This window comes from Lepidochelys kempii, chromosome 5, assembly GCF_965140285.1.
Source record: "Lepidochelys kempii isolate rLepKem1 chromosome 5, rLepKem1.hap1, whole genome shotgun sequence".
Classification (NCBI taxonomy): domain Eukaryota; kingdom Metazoa; phylum Chordata; order Testudines; family Cheloniidae; genus Lepidochelys; species Lepidochelys kempii.
In genome coordinates, this window is record NC_136384.1 from 998,078 (window position 1) to 1,020,802 (window position 22,725).

At 58.5% G+C, this 22,725-nt stretch overlaps 1 protein-coding gene across 4 annotated transcripts; it reads right to left on the reverse strand.

Annotated features, from left to right (window-relative positions):
* Window positions 1-315: 315 nt before the first annotated feature.
* FAM221B (family with sequence similarity 221 member B) lies at window positions 316-21,790 on the reverse strand. 4 transcript variants are annotated; one of them, XM_073346146.1, is made up of 6 exons: window positions 21,343-21,790; window positions 19,677-19,820; window positions 19,352-19,462; window positions 18,057-18,260; window positions 16,783-16,902; window positions 316-533 (listed from the first exon to the last, which is right to left on the reverse strand). In XM_073346146.1, exons 1-6 carry the CDS (start codon window positions 21,725-21,727, stop codon window positions 349-351), a joined length of 1,149 nt encoding a protein of 382 aa, XP_073202247.1. In that variant the 5' UTR covers window positions 21,728-21,790; the 3' UTR covers window positions 316-348. The 4 variants fall into 4 exon arrangements, with proteins under 4 accessions (XP_073202247.1, XP_073202249.1, XP_073202248.1 ...); XM_073346149.1 differs by having other exon boundaries at window positions 320-389; XM_073346148.1 differs by lacking the exon at window positions 19,677-19,820.
* Window positions 21,791-22,725: the final 935 nt, after the last annotated feature.

Sequence of the window (22,725 nt, forward strand, 5' to 3'; positions counted from 1 at the left end):
GGCTCTCTGACAAGCTGTAGGGGTCACACTCCCCCTAGGCCAGCTCTCCGTGCGTCACGGGGGAGCCTTGCCGTGGGGTTAACGGCCAGGCTGGGAGCACGCGGCAGCTCACACAGGCGCCGAGCGGCTCCGGGCTGGACTGTTGGGCTGTGCCCGGAGTTGGTGCTCAGCCTCCAGGCTGGCAGCACACAGGGCTGCTCCCAGGGTATCGCCCCCACCTGGCTCGCTCGCTCTGTCCCCCCTCCATCCCTCATGTGTGGCGCTCCCCAGCCCAGAGATCTGCCCCACGTCCGACCTCCACACGTGCAGAGCCAAGTCCCTTTATTGGTGGCTGCCCCGGGGCGGGCCTCACGCCTTCTTGCCGCTCTGCTTGGCTGGGCTTCGCAGTCCTGGGGAGGGAAAAGGCAGATCGTGTGAGGATGGGGCAGGGAGCTCCCCCAGCGGGGCCTGGGGGGCAGAGCTGTGCCCCGGGTGTCCCGTCAGGACGGTGTTCCGCAGCTCAGGCATCTCGGCAAAGGGCAAGTAGGCTTCTCCTGGGGACAGAAGAGAGAGGCAGGCATGGGACGGAGGCCACAGGCTGGGGGTAACACAGGGAGGATGAGGGCCCTGGAGAGGGCTAGAGGCATGGAATGGGGGCTGCAGGGCATGGGGGTAACAGCAAGGGGCGGGGGCCATGGCAGTGGGGGTAACATGAGGAGGAATGGGGAGTCATGGGGAGGGGCGGGAGGCACGGCGTGGAGGGGAAAGACAGGGACATGGGACGGGGGCCACGGGGCATCAGGGTAACTCGGGAGGGGGAGGCGGTAACAGGTAGGGTTGCCAGGTGCCCGGTGTCTGGTCAAAAAGGGACCCGAGCAGTGTCCGGTCAGATGTACGGACCGGACACCAATAGTTCAGTTACTGCTGGTGTGGGAGGAGCCAGGTCATCAACCCACCCCAGCCCCTGTCAGCCGGGACCACCTCAGATCAGAGCAACGGGCCCGTCCGGCCCAGGGTCACCCCCCCCACCCAGATCAGACCAATGGGCCCCTCCAGCCCAGGGTCCCCCCCAGATCAGACCAATGGGCTCATCTAGCCCAGGGGTTCCCACCCCCAGAACAGATCAATGGTCCCACCCAGCCCAGTGTTCTCCCACCCCCCCGAACAGCCCAATGGGTCCATCCTGGCCCCACAGGAGGGGCGCCCAGCTCTCTGAGCTTGGCCAGGGGGGTTCAGGGGAAGGTGGGAGGTGGCGGGAGTGGGGGGTGGTGTGGGGCTGAGGACACGGGGTGGGGCCCCAGTCTGGAGCTGAGCTTTGCAGAGTGTGTGTGACACGGGGATGGTGCCCCACAGAACTACACAACGCCCCATGTGGACGCTCTGACTCTGGCATGAGTGGCCTTCCGGCTTAGCTTCAATCCCTCCCAAAGGGACATCAGAGAAAGCCAGGGCAGAGGATGTAGGAAAACGCTGTATTAATTTTATGGACGATATAAGTGTGCCTCAGTTTCCCCACTCACTCTGTACTGTAACCCTCTGGGAGTGAAGGGGTAAATTTATTTCCTGGGACAGGGACAGGGTAGGAGGCAGTCGGCTAGCTGAGTTGGGGAATGGTGTTTCCTTGACGACAGAAAGGATTCCCCTCACTGGCTGGGAACTCCTGGTGGCCAGTGGCCCTGGGGCGTGGCACACTCCAATGCCATGGGAGGGCTGATGAAGCAGGATTTTTGGGTAATATTTTTATGAAGCCAATGTGTGCCTCAGTTTCCCTCTCTACGTTATATTGTTACTCAGTGGGAATAAAAGGGTTAACGCTGCCCCTTGCCCAGCACGGGGGACACGGGGCAGGGGGGTCGCCTCCTGTTGGGGTGCAATGAATCGGGTCTTTACGGAACCGGCTGGTATGACGATGTGATGCAGCAGGGAGGGGGAAGCGTTGACCTGGGAATGTGCCCTGGGGATGGGAGACCTGAGAGCCTGTCCCCTGAGCCAGGAGGGGGAGGGGGAGGTGACACCTCTACCCGGGAATGTGAACAGAGGCTGCAGGAGGGAGCCTGCTGCGGAGGTTTAGTTTTCAGTTTGGGGCTGGGTGGAGGAACACAGGGAACCCCAGGGCTGGGGTCTAAGCTCCCTGCTCCCCCAGAAGGACTTGATTGAGGGGTCCTGGGTGTACCCACAAGCTCTGTTGTGGACTGTGTTCCTGTTGTGCAATAAACCTTCTGTTTTACTCGCTGGCTGAGAGTCTCAGTGAATCCCAGGAAGGGGGGTGCAGGGCCTGGACTCCCCACACTCCGTGACAACTGGTGGCAGCGGTGGGATGTACTGCACCCCGTAAACGGCGCTTCCTGCAGTAAGTGACTGGGGAGCAGTAAAACGAAGGGGGATTGACGGGGACCAGGCGTGCTGAAGATTCAGAGAGAGACAGTTTCAGGGGGCGGTTAACCCCTGGGAGTGTGTGACCAGAGAGAAGGACTTTTGCAGTAACAGGGTCCCCCGGGGAATTGCAGCGAGCGGTCCCAGGGGTGGAGGAGTTTGCAGCTCGACCCTAGCAAAGAGGTGGTGACCTCAAGAAGGGCTGGCACACTAGGGGCTTTTCCTGGAAACCGTGGGAAGCTGCCCGGCCTGCGAGTGGCCAGCAGGGAGATCTACGCTAAACGCCTTAAGAGCGACCTGGTGGAGCTGTGCAGGCAGAGGGGGCTGCGCATCGGGAGGTCCACCAAGGAACAGCTGATTGCCCAGTTGGAGCAGAGGGATCGCTTGGATGACCCGATCCCTGTCCCTGAGGGAAGATCCCTGTCCCTGAGGGAAGCCGCCCGGCGGACGCAGCGTGGGCCCTGGGGCCTGACCGGGCTGGGAGGGGTCAGACTGCTGCCGAGGACATAGAATCATAGAACATCAGGGTTGGAAGGGACCCCTGAAGGTCATCTAGTCCAACCCCCTGCTCGAAGCAGGACCAATTCCCAGTTAAATCATCCCAGCCAGGGCTTTGTCAAGCCTGACCTTAAAAACCTCTAAGGAAGGAGATTCTACCACCTCCCTAGGTAACGCATTCCAGTGTTTCACCGCCCTCTTAGTGAAAAAGTTTTTCCTAATATCCAATCTAAACCTCCCCCACTGCAACTTGAGACCATTACTCCTCGTTCTGTCATCTGCTACCATTGAGAACAGTCTAGAGCCATCCTCTTTGGAACCCCCTTTCAGGTAGTTGAAAGCAGCTATCAAATCCCCCCTCATTCTTCTCTTCTGCAGGCTAAACAATCCCAGCTCCCTCAGCCTCTCCTCATAAGTCATGTGTGTGACGAAGTGGGACTGTTCTTAATGGCTCCTCTGAATAGTGTGGGGGTGCCTCAGTTTCCCCTAGGCAGTTCTTAAGTATCTAGGTGGTGGGGTAAGGGTGTATGATCATTGCAGAGCCCTAGAGGGCCGGTGTGTGCAGGAGTCCGGACACAGAGAATGGCCGACACCCTGTTTCCTGGCAACTGATGGCCTGGGCCCTTCCCCCCTGCGAGGTGAGAGCTAAAGGGTTGGAGAACAAAGGAATCAGGTGACCACCTGGCCCAGGAAAGGGACAAAGCCCAGAGGAGGAGGGGCTGGAGGGAGTTTCAGTTTGGGGCTGGCTGGGACATGGAGTGAAGTGCAGACGTGGTCGTCTGGCTCACTGCCCCCCAAAATGGACCCAGCTGAGGGGTCCCGTTCTCTGCACCTGCAAGCTCTGTGTTAGACCATGTTCCTGTCGTCTAATAAACCTTCTGTTTTACTGGCTGGCTGAGAGTCACGTCTGACTGCGGAGTTGGGGGGCAGGACCCTCTGGCTTCCCCAGGAGCCCCGCCTGAGTGGACTCACTGGGGGGAAGCGCACGGAGGGGCAGAGGATGCTGAATGCTCCGAGGTCAGACCCAGGAAGGTGGAAGCTGTGTGAGCTGTGTGTCCTGAAGACAGGCTGCTCACAGAAAGGCGACTACCCCAGAGTCCTGACTGGCTTCATGGGGAGCAGTTCCAGAGCATCGCCCAGGGACTCCGTGACAACGTGTTCCAGACCCCTAATAATTTTTGTTGCCCTTCGCTGGACTCTCTCCAATTTATCCACATCCTTCTTGAAGTGTGGGGCCCAAAACTGGACACAGTACTCCAGATGAGGCCTCACCAATGTCGAATAGAGGGGAACGATCACGTCCCTGAATCTGCTCGCTATGCCCCTACTTATACATCCCAAAATGCCATTGGCCTTCTTGGCAACAAGGGCACACTGCTGACTCATATCCAGCTTCTCGTCCACTGTCACCCCTAGGTCCTTTTCCGCAGAACTGCTGCCTAGCCATTCGGTCCCTAGTCTGTAGCTGTGCATTGGGTTCTTCCGTCCTAAGTGCAGGACCCTGCACTTATCCTTATTGAACCTCATCAGATTTCTTTTGGCCCAATCCTCCAATTTGTCTAGGTCCTTCTGTATCCTATCCCTCCCCTCCAGCGTATCTACCACTCCTCCCAGTTTAGTATCATCCGTAAATTTGCTGAGAGTGCAATCCACACCATCCTCCAGATCATTTATGAAGATATTGAACAAAACCGGCCCCAGGACCGACCCCTGGGGCACTCCACTTGATACCGGCTGCCAACTAGACATGGAGCCATTGATCACTACCCGTTGAGCCCGACAATCTAGCCAGCTTTCTACCCACCTTATAGTGCATTCATCCAGCCCATACTTCCTTAACTTGCTGACAAGAATACTGTGGGAGACCGTGTCAAAAGCTTTGCTAAAGTCAAGAAACAATACATCCACTGCTTTCCCTTCATCCACAGAACCAGTAATCTCATCATAAAGGGCGATTAGATTAGTCAGGCATGACCTTCCCTTGGTGAATCCATGCTGATTGTTCCTGATCACTTTCCTCTCATGCAAGTGCTTCAGGATTGATTCTTTGAGGACCTGCTCCTGGTCCATCTTGAGACCCTTCCTACCTAGGCCTGGGGGAGGGGTTGGGGGAAGCCCAGTGAATACCGAGGGCACCCTGACCCCGTCAGCCAGCAGGGGATCCTCCCGGCAGAGCTCCCCATCCCCAGAGCGGATGCGGCTGGAATGGGAGAGGGAGATGAAAATGAGGGAGCTGGAGGATCATGAAAAACAACGTCAACATGAAGAGAAACAACGTCAACATGAGCAGGAGGAGAAGGAGAGGGAATGTCAGGAGAAGGAGAAACAAAGACAGCATGAACTGGAGCTGGCCAGGCTGAAGAGCAGTGGGGCCCCGGCTGCGGTGAGTGAGGGGGGACCCAAGACTGCAAGGAACTTTGATAAGTGCTTCCTGGCCCAGCGGAAGGAGGGGGAGGACATAGATAGCTTCCTGACGGCCTTTGAGAATGCCTGCGAGATGCACAGGGTTGACCCTGCAGACCGGCTCCAGTTCCTCACCCCCTTACTGGACCCCAAAGCCGTGGAGGTGTACAGCCGGATGACAGGGCCGGAGGCAGGGGACTATGAACTGTTCAAACAGGCCCTGCTCCGTGAGTTTGGGCTGACCCCCGAGATGTACCGGAGAAGGTTCCGGAGTCAGCGTAAAACGCCTGAGGTCACCTACCTACAACTGGTCAACCGGATGCAGGGGTATGCCCGCAAGTGGACAGCTGGGGCCCAAGCTAAAGAGGACCTGCTGGACCTAATCGTACTGGAGCAACTGTATGATCAGTGCCCTTCCGACCTGAGGCTGTGGTTGGTGGACAAAAAGCTCGAGAACCCCCAGCACGCAGGGCAGCTGGCCGACGAGTTTGTGAACAGTCGGTCAGGGGGTAGCCGGGAGGAGTCCCAAAACAACAGGCCCCCCACCCAATGCAGAGAGAGAGTCACCATGAGGCCTCCCAGCGGGGAAATAGGGAGAACCCCCTCCCACGGGGAACACCTAGCGTCGAGCCCCTCTGACCCGCTCGATGGGACCAACGTGACCTGAGCTGCTATCACTGTGGCCAGAGAGACCACGTACGGACCCAGTGCCCCGGGCTCAGGGACAAACTGAGCAGACCCAACCTACCCAGGGTTAACTGGGTAGGGACCCAGCTGGACGAGGGGCAGACGACCCAGGAAAGGGGGCCTACCAGTTTACCACCTGCTCAAGAGGGAAGAGTACCCCAGGCCAACTCCGCCAGAGGGCTGGAGGCTCTGGACTCAGGGTGCTCGGTTTACAGGGTGGGCGCGGGGCTGTCCCTCCGGAGAGAGTGCCTTGTTCCCCTGGAGGTGGATGGGAGGAAGGTCAATGGATACTGGGATACGGGCGCGGAGGTGACGCTGGCCCGGCCCGAGGTGGTGGCCCCAGATCGGGTGGTGCCCAACACCTACCTGACCCTGACAGGGGTGGGCGGGACCCCATTTAAGGTGCCCGTGGCAAGGGTACACATGAAATGGGGGGCCAAGGAGGGCCCCAAGGATGTGGGGGTACACCACCATTTGCCCACTGAAGTTTTGATGGGGGGAGACCTAGAGGAGTGGCCAAGCAAGCCCCAGACCGCCCTGGTTGTGACCCATAGCCAGAGCCGGCGAGGGGCACTGCGCCCCGACTTTGGGGAGGGTACCACACCGGAGGCTCAGGACCCTACCCTGGTGGGGAGGGAGCGCCGAGGGGCACGGCTCAGAGAGGCTGTGGACTCAGAACTGGCCACTGAGGGGGAACCGGGCCCCTTCCCTTCCCCAGCCGCTGAGTTCCAGGCCGAGTTGAGGAAAGATCCCTCCTTGCGGAAGCTCAGGGACCTGGCCGACCTCGGTGTGGTATGGACCATGAGGAGAGGCTGCCAGGAGAGGTTCCTGTGGGAGAAGGGGTTCCTGTACCGAGAATGGGCTCCCACAAGGGAAGTAGAGTCCTGTGGGATCAGGAGGCAGCTGGGGGTCCCCCAGAAGTATCGCCGCAGGCTCCTGTCCCTGGCCCATGACATCCCCCTCGCAGGGCACCAGGGAATCCGGCGCACCCGGCAGAGGCTGCTACAGAACTTTTACTGGCCCGGGGTCTTTACCACGGTCCGGCAGTATTGCCGATCCTGTGACCCCTGTCAGAGGGTGGGGAAGGCCCGGGACAAGGGGAAAGCAGCTTTGAGACCTTTGCCCATCATAGAGGAGCCTTTCCAGAAGGTGGCCATGGACATCGTGGGGCCTCTCAGCAGGACGACCCGGTCGGGGAAGAAATACATTCTGGTGGTGGTAGATTTTGCCACCCGCTACCCCGAGGCAGTGCCCTTAGCTTCCATTGAAGCAGACACCGTGGCCGACGCGCTCCTGACCATTTTCAGCCGGGTGGGGTTCCCCAAGGAAGTCTTGACAGACCAAGGCTCCAACTTCATGTCGGCCCTGCTCCGGTGCTTGTGGGGAAATGTGGGGTCCGGCATGACTGGGCCTCAGCTTATCACCCCCAGTCCAACGGGCTGGTGGAGAGGTTTAACGGGACGCTAAAGATGATGCTGAAAACCTTTATGAACCAGCACCCGCAGGATTGGGACAAGTACTTGCCTCACCTGCTGTTCGCGTACAGGGAGGTGCCCCAGGAGTCTACCGGATTTTCGCCTTTCGAACTGTTATATGGCAGGAGGGTGAGGGGCCCCCTGGACCTGATGAGAGACGAGTGGGAGGGGAAGGCCACTCCCGATGGAGAGTCAGTGGTGGAGTATGTCCTGATCTTCCGAGAGAGACTGGCTGAACTCATGGGCCTGGCCAGGGAGAATCTGGCCAGAGCCCTGAGGAAGCAGAAGGTCTGGTATGACCGTACGGCGCGGGCCCGTGCCTACGCCACCGGGGATCCGGTGATGGTTCTCATCCCAGTGAGAAAGAACAAACTACAGGCCGCCTGGGAGGGCCCTTTCAAGGTCGTCCAGCAGCTCAATGAGGTAAACTATGTGGTGGAGCTGTCAAACCGGGCGCACCACCGCCGGGTGTACCATGTGAATATGATGAAGCCATATTATGCCAGGGGGAATGTGGTGTTGGCCGTGGGTGGACAGTGGGAGGAGCAGGGAGATGACCCTTTAGTAGATCTATTCCCTGGGACCAGAGCTGGTTCCCCCCTGGAAACAATTCCCCTCTCGGATCAGCTAACCCCTGCCCAGCAAACTGAGGTCAGGGGGGTGCTGCATCCGTACCGACAGCTGTTTTCCAACCAGCCTGGACTGTGGAAGTATAACACTGTATAAGTATAACATTGTATAAGGGGACATGCTGGATACATGGTATATGAGAGGGCATGCCAAAACGTGTTACAAAGTATCTGAGGGAGCACAGGTAGGGACAGTTAGCTTTTGAATGGAGAAGCAATTAAGATAGAGCCAGCACGTCGAAGAAGCAGGCATCAGAATGGAAGGTGTGAAGGGCAACTAGTTAAGTTAACTGGAAGCTGTTAAAGGAGATTGTTAAGGATGGCAGGTAATTGAAGATATGTGACTGGTCTCAGGGATCTCGAAGGGTGGTGACTAAAATCTTTTTCTTCTTTTGTCTGTAACTTCTCTGTAACTTGTTCTCCAAAAACTGTATAAATTAAGAGACACAAGCCCCACTCGGGGGGCTCACTTCTAAATGTATTAGCAGAGCAGCTTTGCTAATAAAACAGAGTGGTCGGATAAACTGTGAGTCTGAGTCAAACTTTGACAACTGGGAGGCCCCAGTGAGATGGCAAGCGGCTTCACTGAGGCTGTGTGATCCCTAACTGCCTTGCAGGACGATCGTGACAGCCGGCGCCTGGACGCTTAGTCCAAGCGATCCTCCACAAGACAGAAAGGTACACAGCAGCAGCGCAGTCTACGCCATTGAACTTGTTCGTTCCCACTCTGTTCGGGTAGGGGTCTTTGGACCCAGCTTCTGGAATCAGACGTCTCAGGTAATTATTATTTTTGTGCTTTAACCGGTTTGAGGACTGTCTTGTCTTTGTGTCTATCCGTCTTCCCCGTGGTGTGTGTGTGAATCTGGGAGCCATCTCTGTCCGGAGACTGGCTGACCAAGGGATCCCCGTCCCCACGGTCTGAATAAGTGGAATCTGCACAGCTGCAGCCGCACCACGCCTTGGGTATAACCCCTGGTGTGAAAGCAAGGGCTGTTGAGGCCGTAGCCTGTGGGCTCCTTTCTGTGTGTTGCACCGGGCACCGCTCTGCTGAGCCCGAATTTCCTTCTTGTGTGAGTGCTGTGTGAAGTCCTCCTGGATGGATAATCAGAAGTCTAAGGTAGAACAGTTCCCGAAGGGAACTCCAGCTTATTTTATGTATTTTAGGAGGGGTCCGGACTCTTGTAGGTTTCTTGAAAAATGGTCCAAATTAGCTCTAGAGAACCCCAAATTACAGTGGCCACTGTTAGGTTTTTGGGACAAGGATTGAGTGGACGCTTTAAAAAGCAAACTCGTCCTCCCAAAAACCAAATTGGAGAGAGGAGAAGTAGACTGCTTCATGCAGTGGTGGGAAGAGGCAAATCGTAGATGGACTGAGTCAAAACTCACCTCTCTTAAAAATTCTATCAAAAAACTAACAGTTCAATTGGATGCAGTCTCTCCCATCACTAGTCCGAGCGCTCCCCTTTGCCCAGTCCTGTGCAATGATCCGGATCAAACCCGACCCCCACCATACTCCTGCGCAAATAAGAAATCAGAAAAGGAAAAATCTTCAGTGACTACAGATAATGAAAGTGAAGAAGATACCCTCATTGGCCTCGCAGCCCTGCAAAATATTATGAAGAAGAAATCCAAAGCAGACTGCAAAGATTCTCTTGACATCTCTTCTTGGAAAAGAGAACCTGATGGGAGGTTAATGAGAGACTCTGATCAAACTGTTGTGGCACCCTTACGAGTCCTTAAGATGGGAGAAAGTGAGTCCATATGGGATTATAAGCCTGGACTCGTACGGAACTTTTATCTATAGTTAAAAGTTTTCCCAAACCACAGGAAAACTCTGTCAAATTTGCTGAGGAGTTTCTGTTAATCTGTGAAACCTATGAACCCTCTGAGACAGATCTCCTCCAACTCTGTAAATTGTTAGCTCCTGCCAGTTATTATGAAAAATGGTTGGCTGCCGCAGACTGGCCAGCTGAGGCACGCCACTCAACCACAAAAAGTACTGGCCCAGATTCGGCATACAGAGACCGGTGTATGGCTCTTTGGAAGCGCCTGCATCAAGCCATTCCCAAAGTGTGGTCTCCTAAAACAAACTGGACAGCAATACGTTGCTGTAAGCAAGGGCAAGGAGAAAGCCCAGGCGACTATAGGTCCCGGCTAATTGATATTTTCCTACAACATTCAGGAATACAAGAGCCCAGTGTAAATGGGCAGGGGGCCTTGGCACACGCATTTGTTGATGGTCTTCTCCCTGCCACAGGCAGCATGTTAAAACGAATAAGTGTGGGATGGGAGACTGAAACCATGGACAAATTGCTGGCAGTAGCAGAGCATTGCCACCGCACTTTAAAAGGATAGGAGGAACAGTCCTCCCAAAAGTTAATGGCTCTGCAGATACAGCATTATTCAGGACTAAGCCGACCACACCGGGGACAGGGACGGGGTTGCGGAAGGGGGCGGGGGGCTGGATTAACTGGGGTTTGTAACTACTGTAAACAGCCTGGACACTGGAAAAAAGAGTGTCCAAGACGACCTAATAATTGTATGGGAAATCAAGTGAACCCCCACTGGTTCCTCCAGCTGATCCCCAACCCTATTTTTCACCCCAACAATGACGGGATGCTGGGGAACCTCACAAAGTTTTAGCTCCCTTATTACCTCTGTCCCCTACTGGAGAATGTGTCCTGACTGTAAATGATCTCTCTCTCCCTTTCCTTGTTGATACTGGAGCTTCTCTTTCTACAATCCGCACCACTGACTTGCCTGAGGTTCCCCGATCTGGAAAATCCGTGTCTGCTGTTGGCATTACAGGGATCCCTACCTCTTTTCCCCTCTCAAAACCTTTGTCTGTTCAAGTCGGTCCCCTCTCTGAGGAGCATGTATTCCTCCTCTCTGATTCCACCCCGCAAACCTTCTGGGACGGGACTTGCTATGCAAACTTGGCTGTACTATTTACTGCTCATCTCTCCTCTGCTCGCCTCACTAGGTGTGAACTTTTGCTGCTTTCAGCCTCACATATCACTAGTAAGTGCTGCTCCCGGTTAAACCCTGCTACCCTCCTTCCTTTACCTAGTGATGGTGAATCCCATGACTGCCCTGCAACTGTCTCTGCTATCACTGTCCCGCGCCCCGACCTTTCAGATGTAGCTCTCCCTAACTCTGACCTGGTATTATTCACTGATGGGTCCTGTTATAGAAATGACCAAGGCCACCTTCTTGCAGGGTACGCTGTGGTCTCTCTCTCTGAGACCATAGAAGCTGCGCCCTTACCCTCTGTGACCTCTGCCCAGGTGGCTGAACTGATTGCTCTAACCCGTGCCTGCTTTCTAGCCGAGGGGCTCTCTGCCACTATTTTTACTGATTCTCGGTATGCCTTTGGGGTTGTGCATGACTTTGGCACCCTCTGGCAGGCTCGAGGTTTTCTTACCTCTACTGGTACCCCATCAAGAATGGCCCCTACATTGCCGCCCTCCTGTAGGCAGTTTTACTACCGTCTGCCTTGGCAATTGTTAAGTGTACTGGCCACTCAGCGGCAGACACCGAGGTGGCAAAAGATAATGCACTTGCTGATGCTGCTGCAAAACATGCTGCCACTATAAAACCTTCACCAGAAGCGTTTCTTGGTCCCCTCTCTGTCTCTGTAATGCCACCATCCCTGTCTCATCTCGCTCAGCTCCAGGATTCTGCCCCAGAAACACAGAGAGACTCCTGGAGTGCTTTGGGTTGCTCTTTGCAATCTGATTCCCTTTGGCCATCGCCCACCGGTACCTTTGTAGCCCCCCTCTCACTCTACCCGTCTCTAGCCGCCCTGCTATATGGTGTTTCACATGTCGGCAAGAGGGGATGGTCTCTGCTATGAGTAAGGCGGGGTGGTGGGCTCCCCATTTCAGCCCCTTTGCAACCCGCCACTGTGCCGCTTGTGTTACTTGTCAAAGCCACAATGTAGGCAAATCTGTAAAAGTAACACAAGGGTTCCGGGGTTTGCCTCAAGCACCTTTCCTACACTGGCAACTTGCTTTTGTACAAATGCCAAAGTGTCAGAAATATGAATTCATTTTAGTTATGTCTGTTTTCGGGTTGGATTGAAGCCTTTCCCTGTCGCAAAGCTGATTCATTGTCTGTTGCAAAATGTCTGTTAAACCACATTATCCCTACCAAGGGAATTCCTGCCACTTTGTCTAGTGACCGGGGAACAAAATTGTTCAACATCTAAACCAGGTCACCCACCTGTTGCACTGCCCTTACCATCCACAGAGTGCAGGGGCAGTTGAAAGGCGAAATGGTGTGCTTAAAAATAAGCTGGCAAAAATCTGTAGTTCCACAGGGTTAAACTGGCCAGCTGCTTTACCACTGGCCCTTATGGAAATTCGGTCATCCCCATCCCAGAGACACAAATTGAGTCCATTTGAAATCATCATGGGACGCCCTATGCGAACAATGGCTACTATTACCCCAGCCCCAGACCTAAACCCAATTCACACGCTCCTCCAGGACTGCAAAGGGTTAATGCAAGCGGTGAGCTCCTTCCATTCGCAGGTGCGAGCAGCTTGGCCGAGGGAACCCACCTCTGCTGCCTGTCACACTCCTGAGCCTGGTGAGTGGGTCTGCCTGCGGCACCACCTTCGGAAGCACGCCTTGGAACCCCGGTGGGAGGGTCCGTACCAGGTACTGCTCACCACCCAGACAGCAGTGAAATTATCCAGCATCGCTGCATGGATCCACGCCCCACAGTGTAAGCCAGCGCCACCTCACGGGGACCAAGCACCTCTGCAAGACCACGCCGAACCAGCTTCAACCCCAGAAGACAAAGAGGAACAGCCTGCAACCCCTTACAATCTGCGCTCTCGTAAGGGTTGCCAGAAGCAGAGGGTAAGCAGGCAGCAGGACCCAACAAGTTGCAGTGGGGGAGGTTTAGATTGGATATTAGGAAAAACTTTTTCACTAAGAGGGTGGTGAAACACTGGAATGCGTTACCTAGGGAGGTGGTAGAATCTCCTTCCTTAGAGGTTTTTAAGGTCAGGCTTGACAAAGCCCTGGCTGGGATGATTTAACTGGGAATTGGTCCTGCTTCGAGCAGGGGGTTGGACTAGATGACCTTCTGGGGTCCCTTCCAACCCTGATATTCTATGATTCTATGATTCTATGAACAAACAAGAAGCAGTAGTGAGCCTAGCGCCTGCTGCCTGGTGGACGTAAAACCGTGACTGCGGTTCCCTCGAAAGGGGTTGTCGGAACCAGAAAGGGTCCTGCTTCCAACATGTGTCCTTTGAGAAGCTTAATCCTCAGCTCCTGTATCCTGAGGGTCTGGGGAATCCAGAGTGCTACTCTAATGTTGTTAAATGTCACCAGTGAAAGTAATGAAAAAGAATGATTGATGTATGGAATCCAGTAAGTCATTGGTCATGGGCGTAGCCTTGACCAAAAGGGGGGATTGTGGAAGTATAACATTGTATAAGGGAACATGCTGGATACATTGTATATGAGAGGGCATGACAAAACATGTTACAAAGTATCTGAGGGAACACACGTAGGGACAGTTAGCTTTTGAATGGAGAAGCAATTAAGATAGAGCCAGCACGTCGAAGAAGCAGGCATCAGAATGGAAGGTGTGAAGGGCAATTAGTTAACTGGAAGCTGTTAAAGGAGATTGTTAAGGATGGCAGGTAATTGAAGATACGTGACTGGTCTCAGGGATCTCGAAGGGTGGTGACTAAAATCTTTTTCTTCTTTTGTCTGTAACTTCTCTGTAACTTGTTCTCCAAAAACTGTATAAATTAAGAGACACAAGCCCCACTCGGGGGGCTCACTTCTAAATGTATTAGCAGAGCAGCTTTGCTAATAAAACAGAGTGGTCTGATAAATTGTGAGTCTGAGTCAAACTTTGACAGGACGCACTAATCTGACTGTCCACCGGGTGCAGACAGGGTCGCACCCGCTGATAAGATGCTCCCCCTTCCGAGTCACAGGGAAAACTGCTCAGGACCTGGAAAGAGAGGTCAGGGACATGCTGGCTTTGGGGGTGATCCAGCCATCGGCCAGCCCTTGGGCCTCGCCGGTGGTGCTGGTCCCCAAAAAGGACGGGTCGGTCCGGTTCTGTGTGGACTATCGGAAGCTCAATGCCATCACTGTATCTGATGCCTACCCCATGCCCAGGCCGGACGAGCTCCTAGACGAGCTGGGAGGAGCTCGGTACCTTACCACCATGGACCTTACAAAGGGCTACTGGCAAGTGCCGCTGGATGCAGATGCCCGACTGAAATCGGCCTTTATCACCCCTCTGGGGCTCTATGAGTTCCTGACCCTGCCTTTCGGCCTCAAGGGAGCGCCGGCCACCTTCCAGCGCCTGGTGGACCAGCTACTGAGGGGGATGGAGAGTTTTGCCGTGGCGTATATTGATGACATCTGTGTCTTTAGCCAGACCTGGGAGGACCATGTGTCCCAGGTTAGACAAGTGCTGGACCGACTCCAGGGGGCTGGGCTGACCGTAAAAGCGGAGAAGTGCAAGGTGGGAATGGTGGAAGTATCTTACCTGGGCCATCGAGTGGGGAGCGGCCGTCTAAAGCCGGAACCAGCCAAGGTGGAGGTGATCAGAGACTGGCCCGCTCCCCACACCAAAAAGCAGGTCCAAGCCTTTATTGGGTTGGCAGGATACTACCGAAGATTTGTGCCCCACTTTAGCGCCATAGCCACCCCCATCACTGAGCTGTGCAAGAAGGGGAAGCCAGACAAGGTGGTCTGGACCGAGCAGTGCCAGGAGGCTTTCCGGTCGCTGAAGAAGGCTCTGGTCAGTGGCCCAGTTCTGGCAAACCCAGACTTTGACAAGCCCTTTGTGGTGTTCACCGACGCCTCCGACATGGGACTGGGGGCGGTGTTAATGCAGGAGGATGAAAAGAGGGAGAGACACCCCATCGTGTACCTGAGCAAGAAGTTGCTACCCCAGGAGCAACACTACGCGGCCATCGAGAAGGAGTGCCTGGCCATGGTGTGGGCCCTCAAGAAACTAGAGCCCTATCTCTTCGGGCGACACTTCACCGTGTACACCGACCACTCTCCCCTGACCTGGCTGCACCAGATGAAAGGAGCCAACGCCAAGCTCCTGAGATGGAGCCTGCTCCTGCAGGATTACGACATGGACGTGGTCCACGTGAAGGGAAGTGCCAACATGATAGCGGACGCGCTGTCCCGGAGAGGGGGCCCCGAACTTCCCCAGGTCACCGGTCACAGTGACCCCGCTCAGTTCAGTCTCGAAAGGGGGAGAGATGTGAGGATGTGACGCAGCAGGGAGGGGGGAGTGTTGACCTGGGAATGTGCCCTGGGGATGGGAGACCTGAGAACCTGTCACCTGAGCCAGGAGGGGGAGGGGGAGGTGACACCTCTGCCGGGGAATGTGGACGGAGGCTGCAGCAGGGAGCCTGCTGGGGGGGTTTAGTTTTCAGTTTGGAGCTGGGTGGAGGAACACAGGGAACCCCAGGGCTGGGGTCTAAGCTCCCTGCTCCCCCAGAAGGACGTGATTGAGGGGTCCTGGTTGTACCCACAAGCTCTGTTTTGGACTGTGTTCCTGTTGTGCAATAAACCTTCTGTTTTACTGGCTGGCTGAGAGTCTCAGTGGATCCCAGGAAGAGGGGTGCAGGGCCTGGACTCCCCCACACTCCGTGACACGGGGCTCAGCATGGGGGGGCCACACCGCCTCCCCATGTACAAAGAGCAGGCCCAGTGCCTAGTGCTGGAGGGGGCTGTGTGATGAAGTGGGACTGTTCTTAATGTTTCCTCTGAATAGTGTGGGGGTGCCTCAGTTTCCCCTAGGCAGTTCTTAAGTATCTCGGGGATGGGGTAAGGGTGTATGATCGTTGCAGAGCCCTAGAGGGCAGGTATGTGCAGTGGTCTGGACACAGAGAATGGCGACATCCTGTTTCCTGGCAACTGATGGCCTGGGCCCTTCCCCCCTGCAAGGTGAGAGCTAAAGGGTTGGAGAACAAAGGAATCAGGTGCCCTCCTGGCCGGGGAAAGGGGAAAGCCCAGAGGAGGAGAGGCTGGAGGGAGTTTCAGTTTGGGGCTGGCTGGGGACATGGAGTGAAGTGCAGATGTGGTTGTCTGGCTCCTGGCCCCCCAAAATGGACCCAGCTGAGGGGTCCCGTTCTCTGCACCTACAAGCTCTGTGTTAGACCATGTTCCTGTTGTCTAATAAACCTTCTCTTTTATTGGCGGCTGAGAGTCCCGTCTGACTGTGGATTTGGTGGGCAGGACCTTCTGGCTTCCCCAGGACCCCGCCTGGGCGGACTTGCTGTGGGAAGCGCACGGAGGGGCAGAGGAGGCTGAATGCTCCGAGGTCAGACCCAGGAAGGGGGAAGCTGGGTGAGCTGTGTGTCCTGCAGACAGGCTGCTCCCCGAGAGGAGACTTCCCCAGAGTCCTGCCTGTCTTCGTAGGGTGCAGTTCCAGAGCATCGCCCGGGGACCCCGTGACAGGCTGTGCAGGGGGAATGGTGCGGGGGGGCAGGGGCCAGACATGCCTGGGGCTCCGTGCCAGCTACTCTGTCCCAGGACAGGCGTGTCCCTGGGGCTACGCCGGGGGTGACAGCGCTGCCATGGGGCAGGGCAGTGGGGGTTCTCCCCAGCGTGATAAGCCCTGGGGCTCCAGGGGTGACTGAGCTGGGGGCTGCACTGCTATGGGCCAGACCCTATGTGCTGCCATGGGAGCGAGGGGGGGAGAGGCCAGGCATGTGCACCCCCCACGCTGCGCATACCAAAGGGCCGGCCCCCTTTTCTCCGAGTCTCGGCCGTCTCGAAGAAAGTCTTGTGCTCCTCCCAGCGCCGGTCGCAGGCCGCACACAGGAAGTTGGACTCAAAGCAGACGCACCAACAGCCTGTGTAGGGAAGGGCAGGGCTCAGCCCGGTGGGGATTCAGGGCCCCTGGGTTTTGGCCAGAGCATCCGAGAGTCCCCAGCACCCTCCCTCCCCCTCCCCCTAGCACCGGCAGCCTCCAGCCAGAGCACACCCAGCCACAGGCACCAGGGAGACACTTTCTGTGCACACGGTTGGCAGGAAACGCCCAGGGGACATGCAGTGACAGCTCACGTGCACACACAGACACCCCACAGACACACACACACACAGAGTGACAGCCCACGCGCACCCCCACCCCCACATGTACACACACAGTGACAGCCTGTGACGAAGCGGGACTGTTCTTAATGTTTCCTCTGAATAGTGTGGGGGTGCCTCAGTTTCCCTATGCAGTTCTTAAGTATCTAGGGGGTGGGATAAGGGTGTGTGATCACTGCAGAGCCCTAGAGGGCAGGTGTGTGCAGGGGTCTGGACACAGACAATGGGTGACACCCTGTTTCCTGGCCACTGATGGCCTGGGCCCCTCCCCTGCAAGGAGAGAGCTAAAGGGTTGGAGAACAAAGGAATCAGGTGACCACCTGGCCCGGGAAAGGGACAAAGCCCAGAGGAGGAGGGGCTGGAGGGAGTTTCAGTTTGGGGCTGGCTGGGACATGGAGTGAAGGGCAGACGGGGTTGTCTGGCTCACTGCCCCCCAAAATGGACCCAGCTGAGGGGTCCTGTTCTCTGCACCTGCAAGCTCTGTGTTAGACCATGTTCCTGTCGTCTAATAAACCTTCTGTGTTACTGGCTGGCTGAGAGTCACGTCTGACTGCGAAGTTGGGGGGCAGGACCCTCTGGCTTCCCCAGGACCCTGCCTGGGCGGACTCGCTGTGGGAAGCGCAGGGAGGGGCAGAGGAGGCTGGATGCTCCGAGGTCAGACCCAGGAAGGTGGAAGGCTGGTGAGCTGTGTGTCCTGCAGACAGGCTGCTCCCAGAGAGGAGACTTCCCCAGAGTCCTGCCTGGCTTCGTGGGGAGCAGTTCCAGAGCATCGCCCGGGGACTCCGGGACACAGCCCGTGTGCATACTACCCACACACACGCACACGCACACACAGTGACAGCCCACATGTCCACCCCCCCGGCACGCACACGCTCTCTGCCCCGCGGCCGCACGCCCGGCCCGTAGCTGCCCCCACCTGCGGCTCGACAGGCGCGGCGGGCGCTGGGCGCGTGCTCCTCGTGGCCGTGCTGGCAGCGGCACGTGGCCTGCCAGGTGGAGGGGTCGAAGCCAGCTCTCCTCCTCAGCCAGAACTCGCCCACGTCCTCGGGCCGGGAGGGGATGAAGATGAAGCTCTGGCATTTGCAGCTGGGCACGATGCAGGGCATCCGCGCCCGCGTCTCTGCAGAGCAAGTGCCCGTCACCCCTTGGGCCACACACAGCAAGCCCTCCCCACCCCCGGGGAGAGCCCCAGGAACTGCCCGGGGGGCACTGCCCCATAGAGCCCTGCAGGCTGGGGTGCACGGGTGCTGAGCTGGGGGCACTGCCCCATAGAGCCCCCCAGGCTGGGGGGGGGCAGGCTCTGAGCTGGCAGTCTGGGTGTGGCAAGGGGGAGAGTCTCTTCGGGGCTTGGCTGTCTCTAGGATCCCCACTCTGCCCCAGAGAAAGCCCAGCCTTTGAACACTGCCAGGCTGCTGCTAAGGAGACCTGCCTGCTCTATGAAGGGCCCCATCCCAGCACCCCCTGCCCCACAGCCTGGGGCCCACAGAGAAGGGGACCGAGCAGCAGACAAGCTCAGAGGCAGCAGGAGGGGATTGGAGCTGGGTGTGCAATGAGGGACCCCTGCCCTGGCCCTGGGGGATGGGCACACAGGCTCCATGGGACAGAGTGGGGCTGACCCATCACTGCCAGCCTAGAGTGCACGAGGCTGGCGGGGAGCAGGGCCAAGAGGGGAACTGGTGCCTGGAGAGCTCACACACTACCCCTAGTTCCTGCCAGCCCTTCCCCACTGAACCCGGGCAGCCCAGACTCCCGACACAGGCCTGGTGCTTCCCCGCCTCCACCAGCCCTACCCCATGGCGCCTCACTACCCCATACTCACCAACACGGGCCTGGTGCTCCCCAGACCCCGCCAGCCCTGCCCCTCGACACCCAGGCCCCCCGTACCCCCTAGTGCCCCACCAGACCCTGCCAGCCCTGCCCAATGGCACCCCCGGGCACACGGTACTCACCAACATGGGCCTGCCAGCCCTTCTGCATGACACCTGGGCACCCCGTACCCCCTGACACAGGCCTGGCACCCCCCCAGGCCCCACCAGCCCTGCCCCAGAGCACCCGGCCGCCCCGTACTCACCAACACGGGCCTGGCACCCCCCCAGGCCCCACCAGCCCTGCCCCAGAGCACCCGGCCGCCCCGTACTCACCAACACGGGCCTGGCACCCCCCCAGGCCCCACCAGCCCTGCCCCAGAGCACCCGGCCGCCCCGCACCTACCGACATAGACCTGGTGCTCCCGCAGGAGGTGCCCGCAGAAGCACTTGGAGAGCTCACCCACGCGGAAGCAGTCCCACAGATACTCGGGGCAGCGCCAGCCGATGTAGAGACCTGTGGGCAGGAGGAGGTCAGCCCTGCCCAGGATCCTCCATCTCCTGCGCTGGTGGCCCCAGCCAGGTCCTGGGCTCCCGAGTTACATGCTGCGCCCCCTTAGTCCCAGGCTAGGCTCCCTGGCCTCTCCTGAGCCCCCCAGCTCCAGCCCGCGGGGCTCGGCGCCATTCCCCAGCGAGCAGAGGGGTCCTGCGCCCCCCGAGAAGGGCCCTACCTGTCTGCATGGCCTTGAGGGCCGCCTCCCTCTCCAGGTGGAACAGCTCCTGCACCTCCCTGCCGAACTGCTCCCGGTGCATGGCCTTGGCCACCGCCACCAGCTCGGCCCTCCTGGCCGGGACGATGGGCCGCACCGAATAGCCTGGGCAGAGACGGGGCGGGGTGAGTGGGCAGGGGCAGCCTCCCCACCTGGGACCCTCCCCGACCCATGGGGCCTGGCCCGGCTCTCTGAGCCCAGGCTCTGCATGGGACTGACTGCCCGGAGCCCCCACTCAGGGTAGCAGAGCTGGCAGCCAGCCCACCCTGGCTCTGCCGGTGCCCCTCACTTCCAACCCACACCCCACTGCTAGCCGCCCTGGGCGCCCCATAGTCCTGCCGGTGGCCCTCACTTCCAACCCACATCCCCCTGCTAGCCCAGCCCTGGGCGCCCCACAGTCCTGCCGGTGGCCCTCACTTCCAACCCACATCCCCCTGCTAGCCCAGCCCTGGGCTCCCCACAGTCCTGCCGGTGCCCCTCAATCCCAACCCACATCCCCCTGCTAGCCCAGCCCTGGGCTCCCCACAGTCCTGCCGGTGCCCCTCAATCCCAACCCACATCCCCCTGCTAGCCCAGCCCTGGGCTCCCCACAGTCCTGCCGGTGGCCCTCACTTCCAACCCACATCCCCCTGCTAGCCCAGCCCTGGGCGCCCCATAGTCCTGCCGGTGGCCCTCACTTCCAACCCACATCCCCCTGCTAGCCCAGCCCTGGGCGCCCCATAGTCCTGCCGGTGGCCCTCACTTCCAACCCACACCCCCCTGCTAGCCCAGCCCTGGGCGCCCCATAGTCCTGCCGGTGGCCCTCACTTCCAACCCACATCCCCCTGCTAGCCCAGCCCTGGGCGCCCTTCACCCCACAACACCGCTGATGCCCCTCACTCCTGACCCACACCCCCCTGCTAGCCCAGCCCTGGGCTCCCCACAGTCCTGCCGGTGCCCCTCAATCCCAACCCACATCCCCCTGCTAGCCCAGCCCTGGGCTCCCCACAGTCCTGCCGGTGGCCCTCAATCCCAACCCACATCCCCCTGCTAGCCCAGCCCTGGGCGCCCTTCACCCCACAACACCGCTGATGCCCCTCACTCCTGACCCACACCCCGCTGCTAGCCCAGCCCTGGGCTCCTCACAGTCCTGCCGGTGCCCCTCACTTCCAACCCACACCCTGCTGCTAGCCCAGCCCTGGGCTCCCCACAGTCCTGCCGGTGCCCCTCAATCCCAACCCACATCCCCCTGCTAGCCCAGCCCTGGGCTTCCCAAACACAGCCCTGCCGGAGCCCTCAACCCTGATCTGCAGCCTCTGCTACCCAAGCTAGGGGGTCCCCCTACTCCTGGACCCCTCAATCCCCATTCATCGCCTTGGGTGCTGGGGCACGTTTACACCCTCTTCTCCTAGCCACGCCCCTCCCGCAGCCTTTTACCTGGCAGGGCGTGGGGCTCAGGGTCGGGGGGAGATCGGCTGGGTCAGAGCCGGGAGGTTGCACTGGTGCTGGAGGCGGCTTCGCAGCCCTGGATCCCGAGGCCTCAGCTCACCCCATCGAGGGGAGATGGGGCCCCGTGGCCCCTTCGGCCCTTGGCATTGCCGGCCCCAGCACCAGCTCTGGGTTACTCCCGGGGGTGGGGGTGACCTACCCACAACCGCTGTCTTCGCTGCTTTCTTCTTCGTGCCCCCCAGGGGCTTGTGCTTCGTCTGGGTGTGGATGTCGGTCACTTCCACCTCCTCCTGGTCCTCCTCCTCGTCGGCCTCCACCCCAGCCCCAGCCGGCTCCTCGTGGGACGGGCCCGAGGGCTCCTGGCCTGGCGGGGGGGACGGATCCGAGGGCTCCTGGCCTGGCGGGGGGGACGGATCCGAGGGCTCGTCGGCCGGCAGGGGGGACGGATCCGAGGGCTCCTGGCCTGGCGGGGGGGACGGATCCGAGGGCTCCTGGCCTGGCGGGGGGGACGGATCCAAGGGCTCCTCGGCCGGTGGGGGCGACCAGCCCCCCTTGCCCTCCATGCTGGACTCCTCGCCCTCCATGGCTGGTTCTGCCCAGACAAAGGGTGGGCCAAGCCTGGGGCCTGGGGCCAGCTGTTGTTGGATGCTAGGTTACGGCTGTTGTCTGTTGCTAGGTAACTGCGGTGGCCGTGGTGACTCTGGGAGCAGGCCAGGGATTGGCCAGGGAGAGAACTGGGCTGCTTGATACCCCCTGACTGGCCCAGCTCTGATAGCCCCCTGGGGGACAGGGCTGCGGGGTCACAGGGGCAGCACCCCAGGTCCCTGCAGGGATGTGGGGTCACAGTGCTGGTTTCATGATTGCCCAAGGGGGAATCAGATACCAGGGTGATGGGTGCAGGAGACTGACAGGCGGGGGAGGCAGGTGTGGGGTCAGAGGGGCCGGGGGTTACTTGGGAGCAGAGTGATGTTTTAATTAGGAGGGGCAGTATGGGGAAGTGGTTAGAGCAGGGGGCTGGGGCCAGGACTCCTGCGTTCTGTTCCCAGGCTCCGTCTAGGTTACACAGGGATGCTAATCTACTGGGGGGGGGGGTGTGCAGTGCCCCAGCCGAGCACTCTACAGCACAGCAAGGAGGCCCCGTTCCCACAACAACAGGAAGGGGGGCCATCCCCAAAGCAACCGGAACAATGGGAAGGAGGATCAGGCAGGGTTAGGCTCAGGGTAGTGCTGAGGTCAACGTACTTGGGTTGATGCAGTGTTAGTGTAGACACCGTGTTGCTTATGTAACCTTTCCGCCAGGTGGAGCCGGCAGCAACCAGGGCCGGGTTCCATGTCTAGAGGTTCCTTTCCATCCATCCAACACAGAACCGGCTCGAGCCCCCACCCAGTGACCTGGGACAATTACACCCCAGCCCCAGGGCCTCTGAGAAGCAAAACTTCCCCTCTCGCAAGCACAGAGTCCAAGGGTAGAAAAGAAACTTTTAATAAAAGGAGGGAAGTAACTCGGAGTGAATTTGGGAAAACACCACACACAGGGTTCATAAACCTAAACCATGAGTAAAGACCCCCCCCCCCCCCCAAA

Coding starts and splice junctions, on each gene's coding strand:
- FAM221B (XM_073346146.1), bottom strand. CDS start 21,727: ATGGAGGGCGAGGAGTCCAGCATGGAGGGCAAGGGGGGCTGGTCGCCC. Junction 19,821..21,342: donor AGCGAAGACAGCGGTTGTGG/GTAGGTCACCCC, acceptor GTCTCTGCCCAG/GCTATTCGGTGCGGCCCATC. Junction 534..16,782: donor AAAAGGGGGCCGGCCCTTTG/GTATGCGCAGCG, acceptor TTCTGTCCCCAG/GAGAAGCCTACTTGCCCTTT.